This window comes from Periplaneta americana, chromosome 16 (assembly GCF_040183065.1).
Source record: "Periplaneta americana isolate PAMFEO1 chromosome 16, P.americana_PAMFEO1_priV1, whole genome shotgun sequence".
NCBI classification, from domain to species: Eukaryota; Metazoa; Arthropoda; class Insecta; order Blattodea; family Blattidae; genus Periplaneta; species Periplaneta americana.
The window spans coordinates 105,592,041-105,610,888 of NC_091132.1; the positions used below are offsets into that span (position 1 = coordinate 105,592,041).

Sequence of the window (18,848 nt, forward strand, 5' to 3'; positions counted from 1 at the left end):
TAAAGACGAGCTGCGCCTGGCAGCTTGTAAAGTAACTTTGTGTTTCTCTGAAACTTTTTATGGCATCCTAACCATTGAGTATGTTATTACCCTTTGAATCTGACGCGAACATCCTAAGATTTACTCACGTTATGCAAATGTTTGTTTTATTACATATATATATATATATATATATATATATATATATACATATATATTTCTTATTTCAGAACTCTCCATTTGGTACTGTCATTGCTTCTGATGAAGATACTTATTACGCTTCGCTGACCTACAGCATTCAAGACGTTTCTTATGAAAATAGCCAGAATGGTGAATTTCTTGATCTCTTTGCCCTGCAAGAAGAAAGAATCATTGTTGCTAATGGAAACTTCATTAACAAAGTTGGGAAATACACTTTATCAGTGATGGTAAGTATACACTTTAATTCCATACATTACAATAATGAAGAATATTGTGGAAGTGACTATATAAGTACACTTGTTTAAGAGATGTATGAAATATCATCATCATCATCATCATCATCATCATCATCATCATCCTCCTCACAGGTTGTAGTCCTTTGAAGAACTGTGACAGTCTACCAAGTTTTCTTTCCATCGTTTTTGAGGACGTCCCAACGACCATTTTCCTGTTGGATTAGCCTATAATTCATGATTGCTTTTTGTATTCTGTTGTTTGACATTCGATTTATATATTGCAGTCAATTGGTTTGATATTGATGTATGTGAATGAGAACAGGTTCATTTGGAACTCGTTCAAGACATCATCATTTCTTTTCCTGTCATATTTCATGTAACCTACTGTACGGTGCTTGATAAAATGAATTGAATAGGCAATAAATATATAACAGGAAATGTCAATTCTGTTGGAATGTTGAGATGTCATTCGTTTTCATCAATTTTGTAAACTCATCTTTTATTGGAAAGTGTGTATTTAAATATTTCATTGTTATATTAAAGGTTTATTTGCTAACTGTATCAGTGAATATTATTTTATTAATTTATTTAGTAAAAGTAATATTGCCCAGACGTTTAAGATGGGCAGGGCATGTAGCATGTATGAGCAAATCCAGAAATGCATATAGAGTGTTAGTTTGAAGGCCTGAGAGAAAAAGACCTTTGTAGGCCGAGACATAGATGATTAAAATGGATTTGAGGAAGATGAGATATGATGGTAGAGACTGGATTAATCTTGCTCAAGATAGGGACCGATGGTGAGCTTTTGTGAGTGCAACAGTGAACCTCCGGGTTCTCCAAAAGGCATTTGTACGTTATAGTAACATTGCTGTAATGAACTTTAGCAATATCAGTCGATACTTCCAATATTATGGGAGTATTGATACTGAATATGGGGTTCAGTATTGATATCAAGTACTGCAATGTCCATAGGCACGGATGCTGAGTACAGTGGAGGTATAATTATTACTGAGATCGAAATGCTGTACATGCATAAACATGTGTACGAACTGATGCAATAATAAGACTAACCTAAATTTTTCTTGTAATTTTCGCTTTGGAAAAATAATTGGTGTTAACATTTATAATTAACTATCCTGAGATCGGAAATCCCAATTTTGAAATGTTTGTTTTTATGTTGGTATGTTTGTCACTTTTTCCTCAATTCTTTGGCATCTTCCCTTACACACCAAACGTGGATTTAAATGTCAGTCACCTCAAATTCGCCACTGAAATCTGTTGTAACGTTTGTTAATTTTTAATCACCATGTGTACACCTGTCAATAAGTGTAACGACAGTTAGACTTTACTGTGAGTGGAAGTTGCGGGAATTGCTAATATTAAAATAATTGATATTTGTGTGTGTCATATTGTCACTATAATTATTATTATCCTACTTAAATTATAATAGCTCTACATATATTATTAAATGTGTAATCTGTGTAAAATCTTTTGCAGGTCAAAGACAATGGCGATGAAGACAATCCATCAAGGAATAAAACTTGCACCTACTTCATTAATATTAATGATGTCAATAACAATAAACCACAGTTCATATTCCCAAGTGATAGTACTACGATTAGACTCAACGTTACTGTAAGTGCATTACTGAATTGTCATTTGTTTGTCCTGTATTGTGGCCTTATTCCATGCTGACCACATAGCTAGAAGTCATGTTACCTGTGAATGTGTAGTAGTTTAGACGTGATATGGTATCAGCTCTCATTCATGGATCAACTATGTGTTGAGGAAAATCAGGAACAAAGATGGAAAACCGTTGGGTTGGTAACAAAATATAAACAACATAAAGAATACTCAGTTCAAAGTCACTTTAACAAAATAACAAATCAGTGGCCAAGGAAAGTGGCAGAAGAAACACACCAAACACAAATGGTCTAGCATACACACAAGTCATTCCATTCCATCTTCCCTATTAAGAGATGGATAACCAACCAAACATTATAAAAGCATAATCATAAAATAACTACAGTCTCTAGCAAGGGAAGGAGAAGAGAAATTAAAGCTAAAGCAAACTACTAGTATTAAAGAAATGGCTAAATTAAAAAAGTTAAATGACGCCCCCCCCCCTCATTTAATAACAAATATCACAATAAGTTGACCATAACCCTGAGTAAACTGAACTGCTTCACACAAAATCAAGTTATCTAATCGTAGAACATACATATGTTTGTCTCCGGGGAAATCTTAATTCACAAATTAAAATAGAAAATGTACACTTCTCACAAAACCCATGCGTGATGACACTAAGATATAAGATGTAGAAAATCCAACAGAGTAAGTCTACACATAGAAAATGTACACTTCTCACAAAACCCATGCATGATGACGCTAAAATATAAGATGTAGAAAATCCAACAGAGTAAGTCTACACATAGAAAATGTACACTTCTCACAAAACCCATGCATGATGACGCTAAAATATAAGACGTATAAAAACCAACAGAGTAAGTCTAAGCATAGAAAATGTACACTTCTCACAAAACCCATGCATGATGACGCTAAAATATAAGATGTAGAAAATCCAACAGACTAAGTCTACACATAGAAAAATGTACACTTCTCACAAAACCCATGCATGATGACGCTAAAATATAAGATGTAGAAAATCTAACCGAGTAAGTCTACATACAGAAAATGTACACTTCTCACAAAACCCATGCATGGTGACGCTAAAATATAAGATGTAGAAAATCCAACAGAGTAAGTCTACACATAGAAAATGTACACTTCTCACAAAACCCATGCATGATGATGCTAAAATATAAGATGTAGAAAATCCAACAGAGTAAGTCTACACATAGAAAATGTACACTTCTCACAAAACCCATGCATGATGACGCTAAAATATAAGATGTAGAAAATCCAACAGAGTAAGTCTACACATAGAAAATGTATACATGCAATCAACATGCCCAACAAAAAAAATCACTACCAGTGTACAAACCAGGTTTTCTTACTATGATGCATGACACATGTTCAGTGGATCATGTCCTTAATCCGATGCACATCCAACCAATGCCCGCATCTGAGTTTGTCACACTAATACTATCACTCCCAGCCGAATGTCGATCTCCGGAAAAAGTCCTGATCAGAAAAACGTGAGAGAAAAATCGAGAACATAAAGACCATTACCCATTCAAAAGAGTCAATCAAAAGCTCGGTTGCAGTTAGCCTCGAATATCTGGAAATACAGGGAGCAGAAGCACTGGCCTCTAGTGAGAGAAAAAGCAGAAACCATAAATAAATTTAAAAAACATATAACAAAAGAATAGAACTAAACAAGGAAGGAAGAATAAATAAACATGGTGTAGAAACAAGACGCCACAATATGAATGTTACGACTCTGGGGGCCCATATTGTTAAAGTATACGAGGCGTGTTCTTAAAGTAAGTTCCAAAAGGGTGTAGTAAGTAAACGGGAAGATATTTACAAACCATTTTTGTTGCATTGTATTCCCCACACTTCAGTTACTTCTCAACATAATCTCCACCATTATTGAGGCATTTATCGAGTCGTGGCACAAGTCTTTCTATCCCCTCATTGTAGAATTCGCCCACCTGCGATGTGAACCACTTCCGCACTGCTGTTTTTACTTCATCGTCGCCATCAAAACTTTGACCACCGAGGAACTTCTTGAGGTGCAGGCAGAGATGAAAGTCACTCGGAGCCACATCCGGACAGTAGGGGTTGTGGTCAATTTGTTCCCAGCCAAATTTCGAGATGAGATTTTAGGTGTCACGAACTGTGTGTGTCCGAGCATTGTCATGAAGCAACACAACTCCATCAGTCAACAACCCACGTCTCTGAATTGTGCAACGGAGTTTCTTCAAGGTCTGACAATAGGTTTCTCTATTAATGGTTTCACCCTGAGGCAAGAATTCGATGAGTAGGACTCCTTTTCTGTCCCAGAAAACAGTGCACATGACCTTGCGTGTTGACATGGTTTGCTTGAATTTCTTTTTCCTTGACGATGCAGTGTGCCTCCATTCTATGGACTGCTGCTTCGATTCAGGTGTCATGTGAGACATCTAAGTCTCGTCACCTGACATTTATATATATATATATATATATATATATTTTGCTTGTGGGTTTAATTGCTGAAATGCTAATCATTTTTATAGATACAGGATTTGAATAAAAGTTAGTCTAGTTATCCATAGTTAAGCCAAATAGCAACAGTATACAGAGTGATTCAGGAGGAATAGTAACTGTTTTAGCAGTGGTAGTATGGAGTATTCTGAATAAAGGAGTTCATATAAACATGTGTCCAGTTTTTAATGGTTGTGGTAATAAGTTGTTTGAATTTTACTCATAAAAAGTGTTGCAAGTGGTAAGAAAGAAAGAAAAATTACATACAGTAGCGTGCAAATTAATCCGAACACGACATATTTTTACATTTTCTGTCATTGTTGGCCTCACAGCTGCTCATACCACTTTAATTGACATCTGTAGTACGTGTAATTCCATTGTTGAAGGTCTGTCATTACTTTTTTATAATATGTGACATTTTGCCTGTCGTTTTGTACTTATAAGCATTTCAGTTGTGTTGAAGACTTAATACTGCAATCCTGTGTACATTCTGTCGTCTTCACAAATGGATACAACTCCACGAAAACGGTTAAAATTATAACATTAGCAGAGGATTCTTCTATGACACAGAGGCAAATTGCTGCAGAATGTCACATCGGTTTGGCTACTGTTAATTCGATCATAAAACGATACAGGGAGACTGGATCCATCACACCCCAGAAAAAAGGAAACTGTGGCCGGAAAAGGAAGACTTCACCTGCAGATGATCGTTTGTCAGGAAAAGTAAATTAAATCCTAGACTAACTGCTGTCGACTTAACCCACGAGTTAATGGCTACCACTGGGGCGAATATTCACGTCACAACAGTGCGGCGTAGGCTTTTGGAAGCTGGACGAAGGGCTCGTAAGCCTATTAAGAAGCAACTGCTAACCCCTTTATGTGCAAAAAACGCTTAATGTGGGCAAAATTACATCAACACTGGACAGTGAATGACTGGAAGAATGTACTTTTTTCCGATGAGTCTCATTTCGAGGTCCACGGCCACCGTGTTTCTTATGTACTGAAAGGACCCGAAAAAGTAACAGCAGCTCATCTCCAACAAGCACCCAAATACCCCCCTAAAGTAATGTTTTGGGATTGTTTTACACATGAAGGGCCTGGAGTATTAATACCTATCAAGGGAATGATGAATTCTGACAAATATATTCACTTATTGGAAACCAGAATCGTACCCCAGCTGCAAAAATCATTTCCGGATGGCAGAGGTGTGTTCCAACAAGACCTGGCACCATGCCATACGTCTTGAAAAACTACAGAATTCTTCAACGAGAAGAATATTCAGGTACTCCCCTGGCCAGGCAACTCACCCGACATCAATCCCATTGAGAACTTGTGGTCAATTTGCAAAAGAAGAATGCAAAAAATGGATTGTTCTACAAAGGAGAAGATGATTTCTGCCCTCATTGGTGTATGGTTTCGTGATGAAGAAATGAATATTTGTGGGAAATTAGTGGAATCCATGCCAAATCGTCTCAGAGCTGTTATTAGGAACAAGGGAGGTCACATAGATTACTGAGGTATGTCTTAGATCCTTTTTTTTTATCCCGTTTGAGTGTTTTTGCATAAGTAATTACGTTGTTCGGATTAATTTGCACGCTACTATATTTATTACATTTATCGCTTATTTACATGGTATCAATACAATTCAACAGTTCAATACACTTCTCCACTCTGCTGATAACAGTAAGTGTTGCTCTTCTGAGAATGTCTTGTCATTCTTTTATGAGAGCAGCAATATTTATAATGTGAGTGACCATTCATTCCTTGTGTTTAACTTGCGTTGTGTACATGATTTTAGTGTGACAACGTTTTCTTGGTTCATGTTCGGATTTAGCTTATGGTATTGTTTGTGTTTATTGTTGTTTAAAGAATTATATATAAGGGCGCAAATAACAATAGTAGCTTACACGCCCTTTTTTAAACCCATTAACTAACTATCTGTACACTTTGCCTTCCATCGACTCCCACAGACAAAAATCTACAGGAGTAAGGTCTGGAGACTTTGGTGGCCAATGCACGTGATCACTGTGGGTGATGCAGTGTTTGGGGAATTGAGATGGTGGTGGTTCAGTAGTGTTAGTAGTGGTAATACTGGGTCAGTAGATTATTTCCTTAACCTCGAAGTACAACTTGACTGGTGGATGGTGTTCCTATGTGCCGGTTGTGGAGGGGGTGTGTTATTGGTGGTTCAAGAATCCTCAAACTGTTAATTGTAAAATACTGCTAAATATCAACATTCAGAATGACATTTATTGAATCAAATTAAACAAGGTGATGCTGAAACTGTGCCTTCTACCTCCAAACATTTGTGGCATCTTCTTAAGGAATGACCCATCGCTTGTATATTGCTGTCATGCCAGGAGAAGTCACCAGAAGTATAGCCCAGCGACATACATTTAAAAGTACTCAGAAACCAAATGCTCCTACTGGTCAGACTGGAGCGGAGATTAAGTCATGTAGAACAATGACGTCATGTGCGGGGTCGACAACAGAAGTGCTATGTTTAAATGTTGCCTGGCTATATCTAAACAGGAATGAGGGAAAACGAGCACACATGTGCACCATGCTGTTCATGGCAGTATTTCTGTTTCACTAACATCTACTACACGTCTTTGAAAGTTTCTGCAGCTTTGTGAAATAATAATGGTGTTTTAATTGTTGTACTTTATTAGTTTCAACAGGACGAATGGTTTTAATATACTGCAAGTCCTTGTAATATAGTAGTAGTGCTTCAGTTATCATTTTCTTTTAGTGTTAATAGTGTTCACATTAATACAGCTAATGGAGTTTATGTTATTGTATAAAGTTAGTTTAGGCTTACGTAGTTGGCAGTATTTTGTTTATTAATAAAATTGTAAATATGTCGACAAAAAAGAAATAAGGATTGACAGTCAATAGTGGAGAAAGAAACAATATTGCAAATGTCACAGATTAAAATAAAAGATATGTTGGAATATAAAGATCTGCTGAACATTTTGAAAAACATTAAAGAGTAGATGTAGATGAGATTCAAGATTATTGGCCTACCTGGCTTGAGGAGAAGAAAGATTAAGTTAGAAAAAGAGGCATTCATAAATATTGTTTAAGACAGACATTGAGGACACGACATGTTGAATTATAAATAAATAATTGAAAATAAATAAACAAAGAAACAAATGGGTGGGTGGATGAATTGCATAGTGTGGGAAGATTATTTCGTTTTAGAGATAGCTCTGTTACAGAAATTATATCTATATGAAGTTACCAACTAATATTACTGTTTGTAGTTAAATCCTGACATTGCTGATCGTGTAATACCATAATTCCCATTACTAAATCATTCTCTTGGGGCAAGATAATGGTAACAGTCAATTGGTCTTCGGCATAAACTTAGGTTGTTATTACTAATAAATAAATTCAATAATAATAATAATAATAATAATAATAATAATAATAATAATAATAATAATTGATAAAAATATGTTTTTCTGGCTTTTAGTTATCATTTCACACAACTTCTGAACATGAAGCTTGTTTACTATTGTTGCAAAAACACTTTTAGAAGCATATTGAAGTAGAAATTATTGTGAGTTACCATTATCTTGCCCCAAGGGGCTGAATTCAACAGTGACACTATTCTTAGTTATTGGATTTGTATCTTTTTTTACTTCTACCAATCAAGTTTATTTCGTAATTTTTGGTATAACTCTTTGTGTATATGTAAAAACACTAAATTCATGTCTTGTTTATAGGAAATACTGTAATGTACAATTTAATGAAATAGCTTAAATAATGTGAATACTTTACAGGGAAACTCTCAGAACAAGGTGTTGGTTGATGTGCAGAGTAAAAAAGAGCTGAAATTGCGTGCTGAAGATAATTTTGACAGAGGAATAAATGGAACAGAAGGGATCTTTTATGAAGTCATAGGAGATGGTAAGAGTGAATAATATGAAACTCTTTTTATAGTATAATAAATGCTTTTTACGTTACTGTTTGATATATGCATGGAATTCCTTGACTAAGGAAATAGACTTTACTATTTCTTTAAGGGCAAAATGATCCATTAACCAATGGATAAATCATTGCTGTCTTACAGTGAACATGCATAAATAGAAATATGTGCTTCTAAGAATCTTTCCAACTTCTTAAAAATGAACATTCGATTATTAATACGGGACACTTTCGTTTGAATAAACCAACCAAATTTTATTGCTTTCCTCATTTTATGAACATCAACAAAGGGAAAAGAACATTAATTAATTATGAGGTATAACAATCTTAAAATTGAACTTCAAACAATACTAAATCTTTGTGATGTATTTCTGTGATAAATGTATTTCCTCAATTAAAGAATGATTATGTTGTAACAAGTTATGAAATTCCACACAGTCTTTACTGGGGGGGGGGGAACTTTAACAGTGAGCATAGCTTTCACAGTTCCTACAGATAACCTATTCTTTTCGTTTGTCCATAACATCTTCATTTGGGAAAACAGTCTTTCATTACAAACATTTGTGCCAGGACTGCAGCAGAAGAACTCAACAATCTTCAAATTTATTAATTCACTTACTTCAATGCTACTGAATAATTTTAGCCATACCATATTTCTCCTATAGATTCTGTTTTTATTTCTTTTTTCTCTGTAGTTGCCTTTTTTAAGATTGTCACCTCATCAAACATTTCAATTTAGATTGCAAAACGGTATTTGTCGAATACAGGGGGGAGAGCCATTAATCCTTCCCATTGAAGGCTTTAAGGAACCAACCTGGACAAATACCCAATGTCCCATCCCTACCTTCCCGTGGTGCAGCTGTTAGTAAGCATAATTTTACAAGCTGAACTAGAGGGAGGGGCTACTCATCCATTAGCACTGGTCAGCTTGATGAGTTAATGACTGAATTTGGTATAATTTTCCTCTATTCCATACCTAATTCCCTCTTTTCCCTTTCCTATCCAGTCCTCTGACTGAACTCTTACTTTCTTCGACCCCGACAGTATTAGAGCATTCGAGGCCTAGGGGTTCATTTCACTTTCCTTCCTACCCTTCCTACGTTTTTGTTCCTAGTGCTGACCTGCTATGGCACTAAAATCGTCCTCCAGTGGCTTAAGGAGGGAAAGTTGGTGATCAACAAGATCTCCCAACTAGGTCCAATGGACCCGTCGACCAACAGCAGGTGTGGTCCTCCAGACATTCTGGGGGTTGTGTGTGAATGAAGTAGCCACCAAAACACTAAAATATGGTGTTCACTTAAATCGGCTACAACTTGCCATTTAATCAAGAAATGGATTCAGAACATCTCAAAATCTGTGCGTCAGTGGCTAACCATGACAAGATCTTTGAAAAGTATTGGAGTGCAAGAGGTCAAATGACTTTATTGTCAAATGCCTGGCATTAGAAAACAACAACATTTCAATTTAAGTGATTTTTGTGTTTGGGCAAGTCTCTTTTTTTTTTTTTTACACATTTTCCCAACTGAGTCTGATATCTGGATTCTTCAGTGAAATCCAAGACAAACTATCAAAGTAAGGGTGTCAGAAGACCATTCTTGGATCTATTCTATACAGGTGTTATACAATTTCTTTTTATAATCACCATAATTCTTCTCAGCGATGAGTCCATTTTCAATATAATGTCTTTAGTATGGACTGTTGTTTCCTTGTTGCAAAATCATTATGTCGTCTCTGCTGAAGTTCCTCTAAGATGCTTTTAATAATGGATTTAGCTTCAGCAAGAGTGACTTTCTCACCTTCTATTGCACAAATTGTTGCATGAAATATTTCAGATTGGCTTTTTAGAAATGTGGCTCTGAACTTGGAATATTAAAGAACTTTTTCAGAAGCAATAGTGGTTTATCAAATAAAAGAACATATTACCTGAGAATTTCGTACATCTCGTTCATCCCATCCTTTTGAGAGCAGAGTAGAGGGACAACTATGGCGTTCTTGAGTGCCCTAACACTGTCTTGTACTCTATTTAAAAAGTCATAAAACCTCGTAAGTGTATGCACACTAACAGTATAGATACAGGTGCAGGTGCAGGTGTTACGTGCTGTCTCTTCTCACTTTATAAATCTCTTGGATATGGAACAACAAGTTTTGATGGAGAAATCACTACAATAAGTGAAAGTCTCAGGAATCTTCTCTGCCACATCAATAAATTTTAAAATGCAGTTATATTGTTAGACTCCAAAGCAGCTATTCTATCAATAGTCTCTAGACACACACCTTCATCTCAAACAGCAGAAATAACTAAAATGCTCTCTCAACTAATAACACTCAATAAAAAAATTGTATTCCAATGGATACCATCCCATTGTGGAATCCTGGGAAACGAGAATGCGGATGCTTTAGCAAAGAAGGGCAGCACTGCTACTTATAGACTTGTCACTAAATCTACGTACAACTCTATGAAAAGATTTATTAAATCTACATACTTAGACTTCAACAAACAAAATTTGATAACACAATCACAAGGGAAAAATTGGAACTCTCTGCATCATAATCCACAGTCGATTCCCGATTTACCACGCAAATCGTCTGTAGCTGCATTTAGATTGGCAACAGGCCATGACTGTTTGACCAAGCATCTGCATAGAATTGGAATATATCAGTCTCCTAACTGTCCATTGTGCAACTCAAATCAAGAAATGGATTCAGAACATCTCAAAATCTGTGCGTCAGTGGCTAACCATGACAATATCTTTGAAAAATATTGGAGTGCAAGAGGTAAAATGACTTTATTGTCAAATGCCTGGCATTAGAAAACAACAATAACAGTATAGATATAAACATGTTGATATAGTTTTTCAATGACAGCTTGAACCTCCATCGGCAATGTGTCAGCTGCGCGTTATATAGCATTATTTATGATATGGAATGAACAACAAACTCCTATCAATGTACGATTTAATTTTGATTTCAATTTATGAAAAACATTGATTCTTCCTCTTCTAGAACTTCCACAAAAATTTGTATTGTATTATCTGCTGTTCTTTCCTCTTCTAGAACTTTTACAAAAATTTATATTGGTATTATCTGCTAACAAGGCAACAACATTCTTATCAGTACTCCACTTTATCACCAGTTGGCGTACATATTCTGTAAATTGGTCTGCAGTGTCACATAGTAAATCTAAAAGCTCTAAAACCATAGTTTTGTTGCTTCCTTCTGGGATGAAATATCGAACTAGAACTGGAACTGTTCTCAGAGCATCATAGTTGGAACTATCTGTTATTATTGACACATAATTAGCTTTCTCGAATTCGTTTCTGAAAACAGCCATGGCATAAGTTGCTAATACACTCACAATTATAACTTGAGTCTTCTTTTGACTGGAAATGAATGTTTTGTCATATAGTTTCTGGATTATTTTCGAGACGTGCAGTCCATAACTGGTGGAGTAAAATCAACTCCTACATATGCATTGTTGAATCTCACAGTATTTAAATCCATGAGAAACCCAGATGGCCAATACTAGAGTACACACAACAATGAGGCGAGAAAACTCAAAACACACCATAAGTTTATACAGAAAGTATACAACCTAAGGGAACAGTACTCAATAGCTATCAATCCATCTCAACTCTTGTTACATGGGCAGAATCCAGTTGAAATATATTTCCACAATTTCTTCACAGAATTAGACTACCATGTATTGAAAAAAAGATATTAACACCATGAGTCTAATTTTGTTACAGGAGACCATCAATATTAAATATCCTGAGCCTGAATGGCTACAGATATACACAGATGATTGTCAAATGCAGAAACAGGATTTTTTTTTTTACAAACCCACAAGACAGCATACGATAGAGAAATCGAGACCTTTCGGACAGCACTGATTTAACTTCGAGAAGTTTACAAAAGTTGTAATCCTGAGCGATTTGCAATCAACCATTCTGTTGGTTGGGTCAGTAAGACCTCCCTCAACTACAGAAATGTATGACTATCAAAGTGCCGTGAGTAAACTAAAAAAGTCACATATGAAGATCATTTTGGCTCTGAAGAGCCAGATGTTCACTCTTAATCCCACACCAGCATCATCATGCCACTCCACCAAAATCTACATAAAACAACTACTGCAACACAGAACTGGAACATAGCACTTTCCACATACCCTGGAACAGAATTCTAAAGACAACACCAGACTACCAAGAGTGGAAGCTGTCGCGATGTTTCTTCTCCACACCAGACATGATGTCCTCACAAAACAACTCAGCCATTTTGGGATTTTCCATACCCCTACTTGAATGCTCTGTAATAATCTTCGAGAGGACATGGACAGGAATCACCTACTACATTGTCCGTTCCTGTGTAGCTTGTCTGAGTCTGCGAAATATAAGGAAGCCAGACGAATGATGGATCAGCTGGATCAATGATATTTATTCAAGCAGCTTTACCATTAGAGAAATAAATATTTGTTTCTATGCAACATTCATTTGTATCCCTATATTCTTCTTATTCATTTTTGAGCAGTTTAGTAATAATGGCTTCATCACAAAATATGTTTTCTTCCCTGAAGTATACAGCCATTTAAAATACACATTATTCGACCCTGAATTTATAATGACACATTTTATACCCAACAATGGTATATTTTCACAGATTTCATATCAGTGCAAAGAATGGATTCGAATACACTTACGAAAGTGAAGAAACAGTAGAACATCTGCTATTTGACTCTAATTCAGGTATAGAAGATTTGATCTTGAGAGGTGTTTATAAAATGTAATAATTGTTACCAGTACCATAAATCATTGGTTGGAGGGTGTAATAGCTGCTGGTATGAAGCCAGCCCAATGGATGACAGAGAGGAGTAGCGTTTGGTTTCTGGAAGACAATGACAGGTGTTATGACACCTGGTAGATAGAAATCATTATACAATATTTAGAAGAAACTGTTGTCAAAAGTGTTTTATTAACTTTTTTCATCTCATCAATCAGTAAAATATTATAGTTGACAGTATTATTATTATTATTATTATTATTATTATTATTATTATTATTATTATTATTATTATTATTATTATTATTATTCAAATACAAACTGCTGAGCCATTTATACCGGAACCCACACTTTCTGAAGTCGAAATTGCGATAGAAAATCTGAAAAAGTACAAGTCTCCAGGTATTGATCATATTCCAGCAGAATTAATACAAGAGGGTGGAAGGGCATTATCTAGCGAAATTTATAAACTTCTACTTGCAATTGGGAAAAGGAAACTGTACCAGAACAATGGAAGGAGTCTATAATCGTACCTATTTTTAAGAAGGGAGACAAGACTAACTGTAGTAACTTTCGAGGAATATCACTTTTGTTGACGTCGTACAAAATTTTGTCGAATATCCTTTTGAGAAGATTAACTCCATATGTAGATGAAATTATTGGGGATCATCAGTGTGGTTTTAGGAGTAATAGATCGACTATTGATCAGCTTTTTTGTATCCGACAGAATGGAGAAAAAATGGGAGTATAAGGGTACAGTACATCAGTTATTCATAGATTTCAAAAAGGCGTATGACTCGGTTAAGAGAGAAGTTTTATATAATATTCTTATTGAATTTGGTATTCCCAAGAAACTAGTTCGATTAATTAAAATGTATCTTAGTGAAACTTACAGCAGAGTCCGTATAGGCCAGTTTCTATCTGATGCTTTTCCAATTCACTGCGGGCTAAAGCAGGGAGATGCACTATCACCTTTACTTTTTAAAGAAATTAATTACAAATTTTCAAATCATAAAAGAAATGGATAATCAAGACAAATTAGAACTAATAAAAATTGAAGTATGGAAAAATCAACAACATTTCAAAATCTACAGTGCCTATTACCCACCTAATAATCCCCTTGATCTAACTTTATTTGATATACAACCTAAAACTATCATAATTGATGACTTTAATGCCCACTCCCAACTTTGGGGCTACGATAATGTAAACCAACCTGGAAAAATGATCATGGACCTCCTAAATACTACAACTACAGAACTTGTCTATAGAAAAGAAGATCCCCCTACTTTCATTCATTATTCTGGTTCTGGTACAAATCCAGACTTATTACTAGTAACATCAGATATCCATCACACAACCAAGAAAAAAATAATTGAAGACCCTGGATCTGGCCATAGAGTCATCATTGCTTCTATCCATCTCCACCAAAACCGAAGACAGGTACCCTACAATAACAAAACAACATGGAACTTTAAGAAAGCGAATTGGAAACTATTTACAACAGAACTCGACGAACACCTCAAGGTCAACACACCACTAATGGAAAATACAAACTCAGATAGACTAAACAAATATTTCTGTGAATCTCTTCTTAAAATTGCAAAAAAGCACATTCCACGAGGAAAACCAAAAAAATACACCCCATTCTGGACAGAAAACCTGAATTTATTGAAACAAGATAGAGATAAAGCAAGAACCAAAGCAGAACATAGCAAAACACCAGAAGATACTCAAGATTGGAGGAAGAAGACTGCCATTCTTAAAAAAGCAATCATAACAGCAAAAAAGAACAGTTTCAATAAATTTATTGAAAACATTAATTACAAAACCGATAGCGCTAAAACATATAAATTTCTGAAGAATATTTCCAATACACAGGAAAATACTAGCCAACCTATTATTCATAATAACAAAACACTAACAGATAGTAGAGATATAGCAAACACATTTAATAAACACTACTCAAACTCTCACAGATTACATCCCAATATAAAAAAAAACTGACAAATTTATCAAAAGAGAATTACATAAAAATAATAAAAACAATATTACTAGTACAAAACCTGAAATATTTAATTAAGATTTTACTTCCAAAGAATTAACTCTAGCTATACAAAATTTAAAAACCAAGAAATCTCCTGGCCCCGACAACATTCATTCCGAATTTTTTAAACATCTGGGGGAAAAAGCCAAGTCTGTACTTTTATCCATTTTCAATTTATCATGGAACACTTCAATTCCTGCATCTTGGAAAAAAGCAATCATTGTACCAATTCACAAAAAAGGGAAACCTGCTCATGATGTTAATAGTTATCGACCAATAGCGCTATTAAGCATGATAGCAAAAACCATGGAGTCCATGATCTCCAACAGATTAACTTGGTATTTAGAATCCCAAAATCTTTTATCACCAAGACAAGCCGGTTTTCGACAACTACACTCTACCAATGAACAAGTCATACGCCTCGGCCAAGAAATAAAAGACAGTTTTAACAAGAAAGAAGATACCTTGGCAATATTTATTGACTTTCAGTTATCATATGACTCTGTTTGGAGAAATAAATTATTACTAAAACTCCAGAAATTAGGTATCTCCAGCAATATGTTCAGATGGATATCAGAATTCCTTAGTCAAAGATTCATTGCCACTAAATTCAATAACTCACTTTCTAGTTACAGACAAACATATCGAGGTCTACCTCAGGGCGCTGTCCTCAGCACAACTTTATTCAATATTTATATAAATGACTTACCCTCCCTCTTAGAGGAATCAAACATGAAAACAGCACTATTTGCAGATGATATAGTTTTGTGGACTTCCGGATCTTACAGACATAGAGACAAAATTCAAAATTCTGCTCTTAAAGCTCTAAATCAACTACATGAATGGAATACATCAAATTTGATGACACTCAATTTACGCAAAATTAACTACCAAATATTTTCACTCGGTAAAAAAGAAAGAAAATTCAATATCCAATACAATGGCCAACACCTTCCTAGGACTTACGAATCCATATATCTTGGAGTTATTTTCGATAGTAAGTTAACATGGAGCAACCATTTGAAATACATTTCTGAAAAAGCTCGTAAAAGATTCTCCCTTCTAAAAAGACTAGCAGGAAAGAAATGGGGGATGCTCTAGGAATACATTGAACACTACATACAAAATGTTTATACAGCCAGTGCTGACATACTGCGGAGAAATTTTAATTACTTCACCTTTCATAAACGACATAGAATATGTTCAAAACCAAGCTCTCAGGCTCATTACTGGTGGAATCAAAACAACGCCAATAGATTCTATGAGATTCCTCACTAATATTAACAGCATCAAAATGACAATAGAAGAAAAAGCACTGATTTAATATGAAAAACTTATCAGATTACCAGGAAACAATTGGCATTCATACAGTCCTCTCTGTAGATTGAAAACTCAAAAAAGTTGCATATCCATTGTTCAAGAATTAAAACAGAAAATCAATATGCCGAATTTAAAAGAAAACTTACAAATTAAACCAAACCCTTTAACTCTATTAAATATAGAATATAATCTAAATTTAACAGAAGAAATACTGAAATCAGAAGTAAACACTGAAATACTGAAACAATTGTCTTTAGAGACAATTAATATTAGGTACCCTCCACAAAACTGGCTTCATTTTTACACCGACGGATCCTTGATCTCCAGAGAACAAGGTGCCGGTGCAGGTGTTACGTGCTGTCTCTTCTCACTTTATAGATCTCTTGGATATGGAACAACAAGTTTTGATGGTGAAATCATTGCAATAGGTGAATGTCTCAGGAATCTTCTATGCCACATCAATAAATTTAGGAATGCAGTTATATTGTCAGACTCCAAAGCAGCTATTCTATCAATCGTCTCTAAACACACACCTTCATCTCAAACAGCAGAAATAACTAAAATGCTCTCTCAATTAATATCACTTAATAAAAGAATTGTATTCCAATGGATACCATCCCATTGTGGAATCCTGGGAAATGACAATGCGGATGCTTTAGCAAAGAAGGGCAGCACTGCTACTTACAGACCTGTTACTAAATCTATGTATTACTCTGTGAAGAGATTTATTAAATCTACATACTTAGACTTCAACAAACAAAATTTGATAACTCAATCCCAAGGGAAAAAATGGCTCTCTCTGCATCAAAATCCACAGTTAATTCCCGATTTACCGCGAAAATCGTCTGTAGCTGCATTTAGATTGGCAACAGGTCATGATTGTTTGGCCAAACAGCTGCATAGAATTGGAATATATCAGTCCCCTAACTGTCCATTGTGCAACTCAAACCAAGAAATGGATTCGGAACACCTCAAAATCTGTGCTTCAGTGGCTGGTCATGATAATATCTTTGAAAAATATTGGAGTGCAAGAGGTCAAATGACTTTATTGTCAAACGCCTGGCATTAGAAAACAACAACAACTTTTTAACTTTGCTCTAGAATATGCCATTAGAAAAATTCAGGATAACACAGAGGGTTTGAAATTGAACGGGTTACATCAGCTTCTTGTCTATGCGGATGACGTGAATATGTTAGGAGAAAATACACAAACGATTAGGGAAAACGCGGAAATTCTAGTTGAAGCAAGTAAAGCGATAGGGTTGGAAGTAAATCCCGAAAAGACTAAGTATATGATTATGTCTCGTGACCAGAATATTGTACGAAATGGAACTATAAAAATTAGAGATTTATCCTTCGAAGAGGTGGAAAAATTCAAATATCTTGGAGCAACAGTAACAAGTATAAATGACACTCGGGAGGAAATTAAACCCGGAATAAATATGGGAAATGCCTGTTATTATTCCGTTGAGAAGCTTTTGTCATCTAGTCTTCTGTCAAAAAATCTGAAAGTTAGAATTTATAAAACAGTTATATTACCAGTTGTTCTGTATGGTTGTGAAACTTGGACTCTCACTTTGAGAGAGGAACAGAGATTAAGGGTATTTGAGAATAAGGTTCTTAGGAAAATATTTGGGGGCTAAAAGGGATGAAGTTACAGGAGAATGGAGAAAGTTACACAACGCAGAGCTGCACGCATTCTATACTTCACCTGACATAATTAGGAACATAAAATCCAGACGTTTTAGATGGGCAGGACATGTAGCACGTATGGGCGGTTCTAGAAATGCATATAGAGTGTTAGTTGGGAGGCCGGAGGGAAAAAGACCTTTGGGGGGCCGAGACGTAGGTGGGAAGATAATATTAAAATGGATTTGAGGGAGGTGGGATATGATGCTAGAGACTGGATTAATCTTGCTCAGGATAGGAACCAATGGGGGGCTTATATGAGGGCGGCAATGAACCTCCGGGTTCCTTAAAAGCCAGTAAGTATTATTATTATTATTATTATTATTATTATTATTATTATTATTATATCTGTGTGTTTGTGCGTGCGTGTGTGCCATATATGAGGGTTGATCCCTATGCTTTAGCCCTAACCCACTTATTCTTGAAAAAAAAAAAAAAAATTAATCTTGCATTTTTTTTTTTTTTTTTTTTTTCCACATAGTCCCCTAGTCGATTGATGCTCTTCTTCTACTGATGCTCCT

General features: G+C 35.4%; 1 protein-coding gene across 1 annotated transcript in view; it reads left to right on the forward strand.

The window, feature by feature from the left end:
- LOC138691011 (cadherin-AgCad1-like) overlaps positions 1 to 18,848 on the forward strand; it is a 318,553-nt gene that overhangs the window by 182,737 nt on the left and 116,968 nt on the right. Inside the window, exons 18-20 of the mRNA XM_069812651.1 lie at positions 210 to 407; positions 1,914 to 2,051; positions 8,354 to 8,480. Of these exons, the coding sequence (XP_069668752.1) occupies positions 210 to 407; positions 1,914 to 2,051; positions 8,354 to 8,480 (463 nt within the window). The remainder of the gene's footprint in view (positions 1 to 209; positions 408 to 1,913; positions 2,052 to 8,353; positions 8,481 to 18,848) is intronic.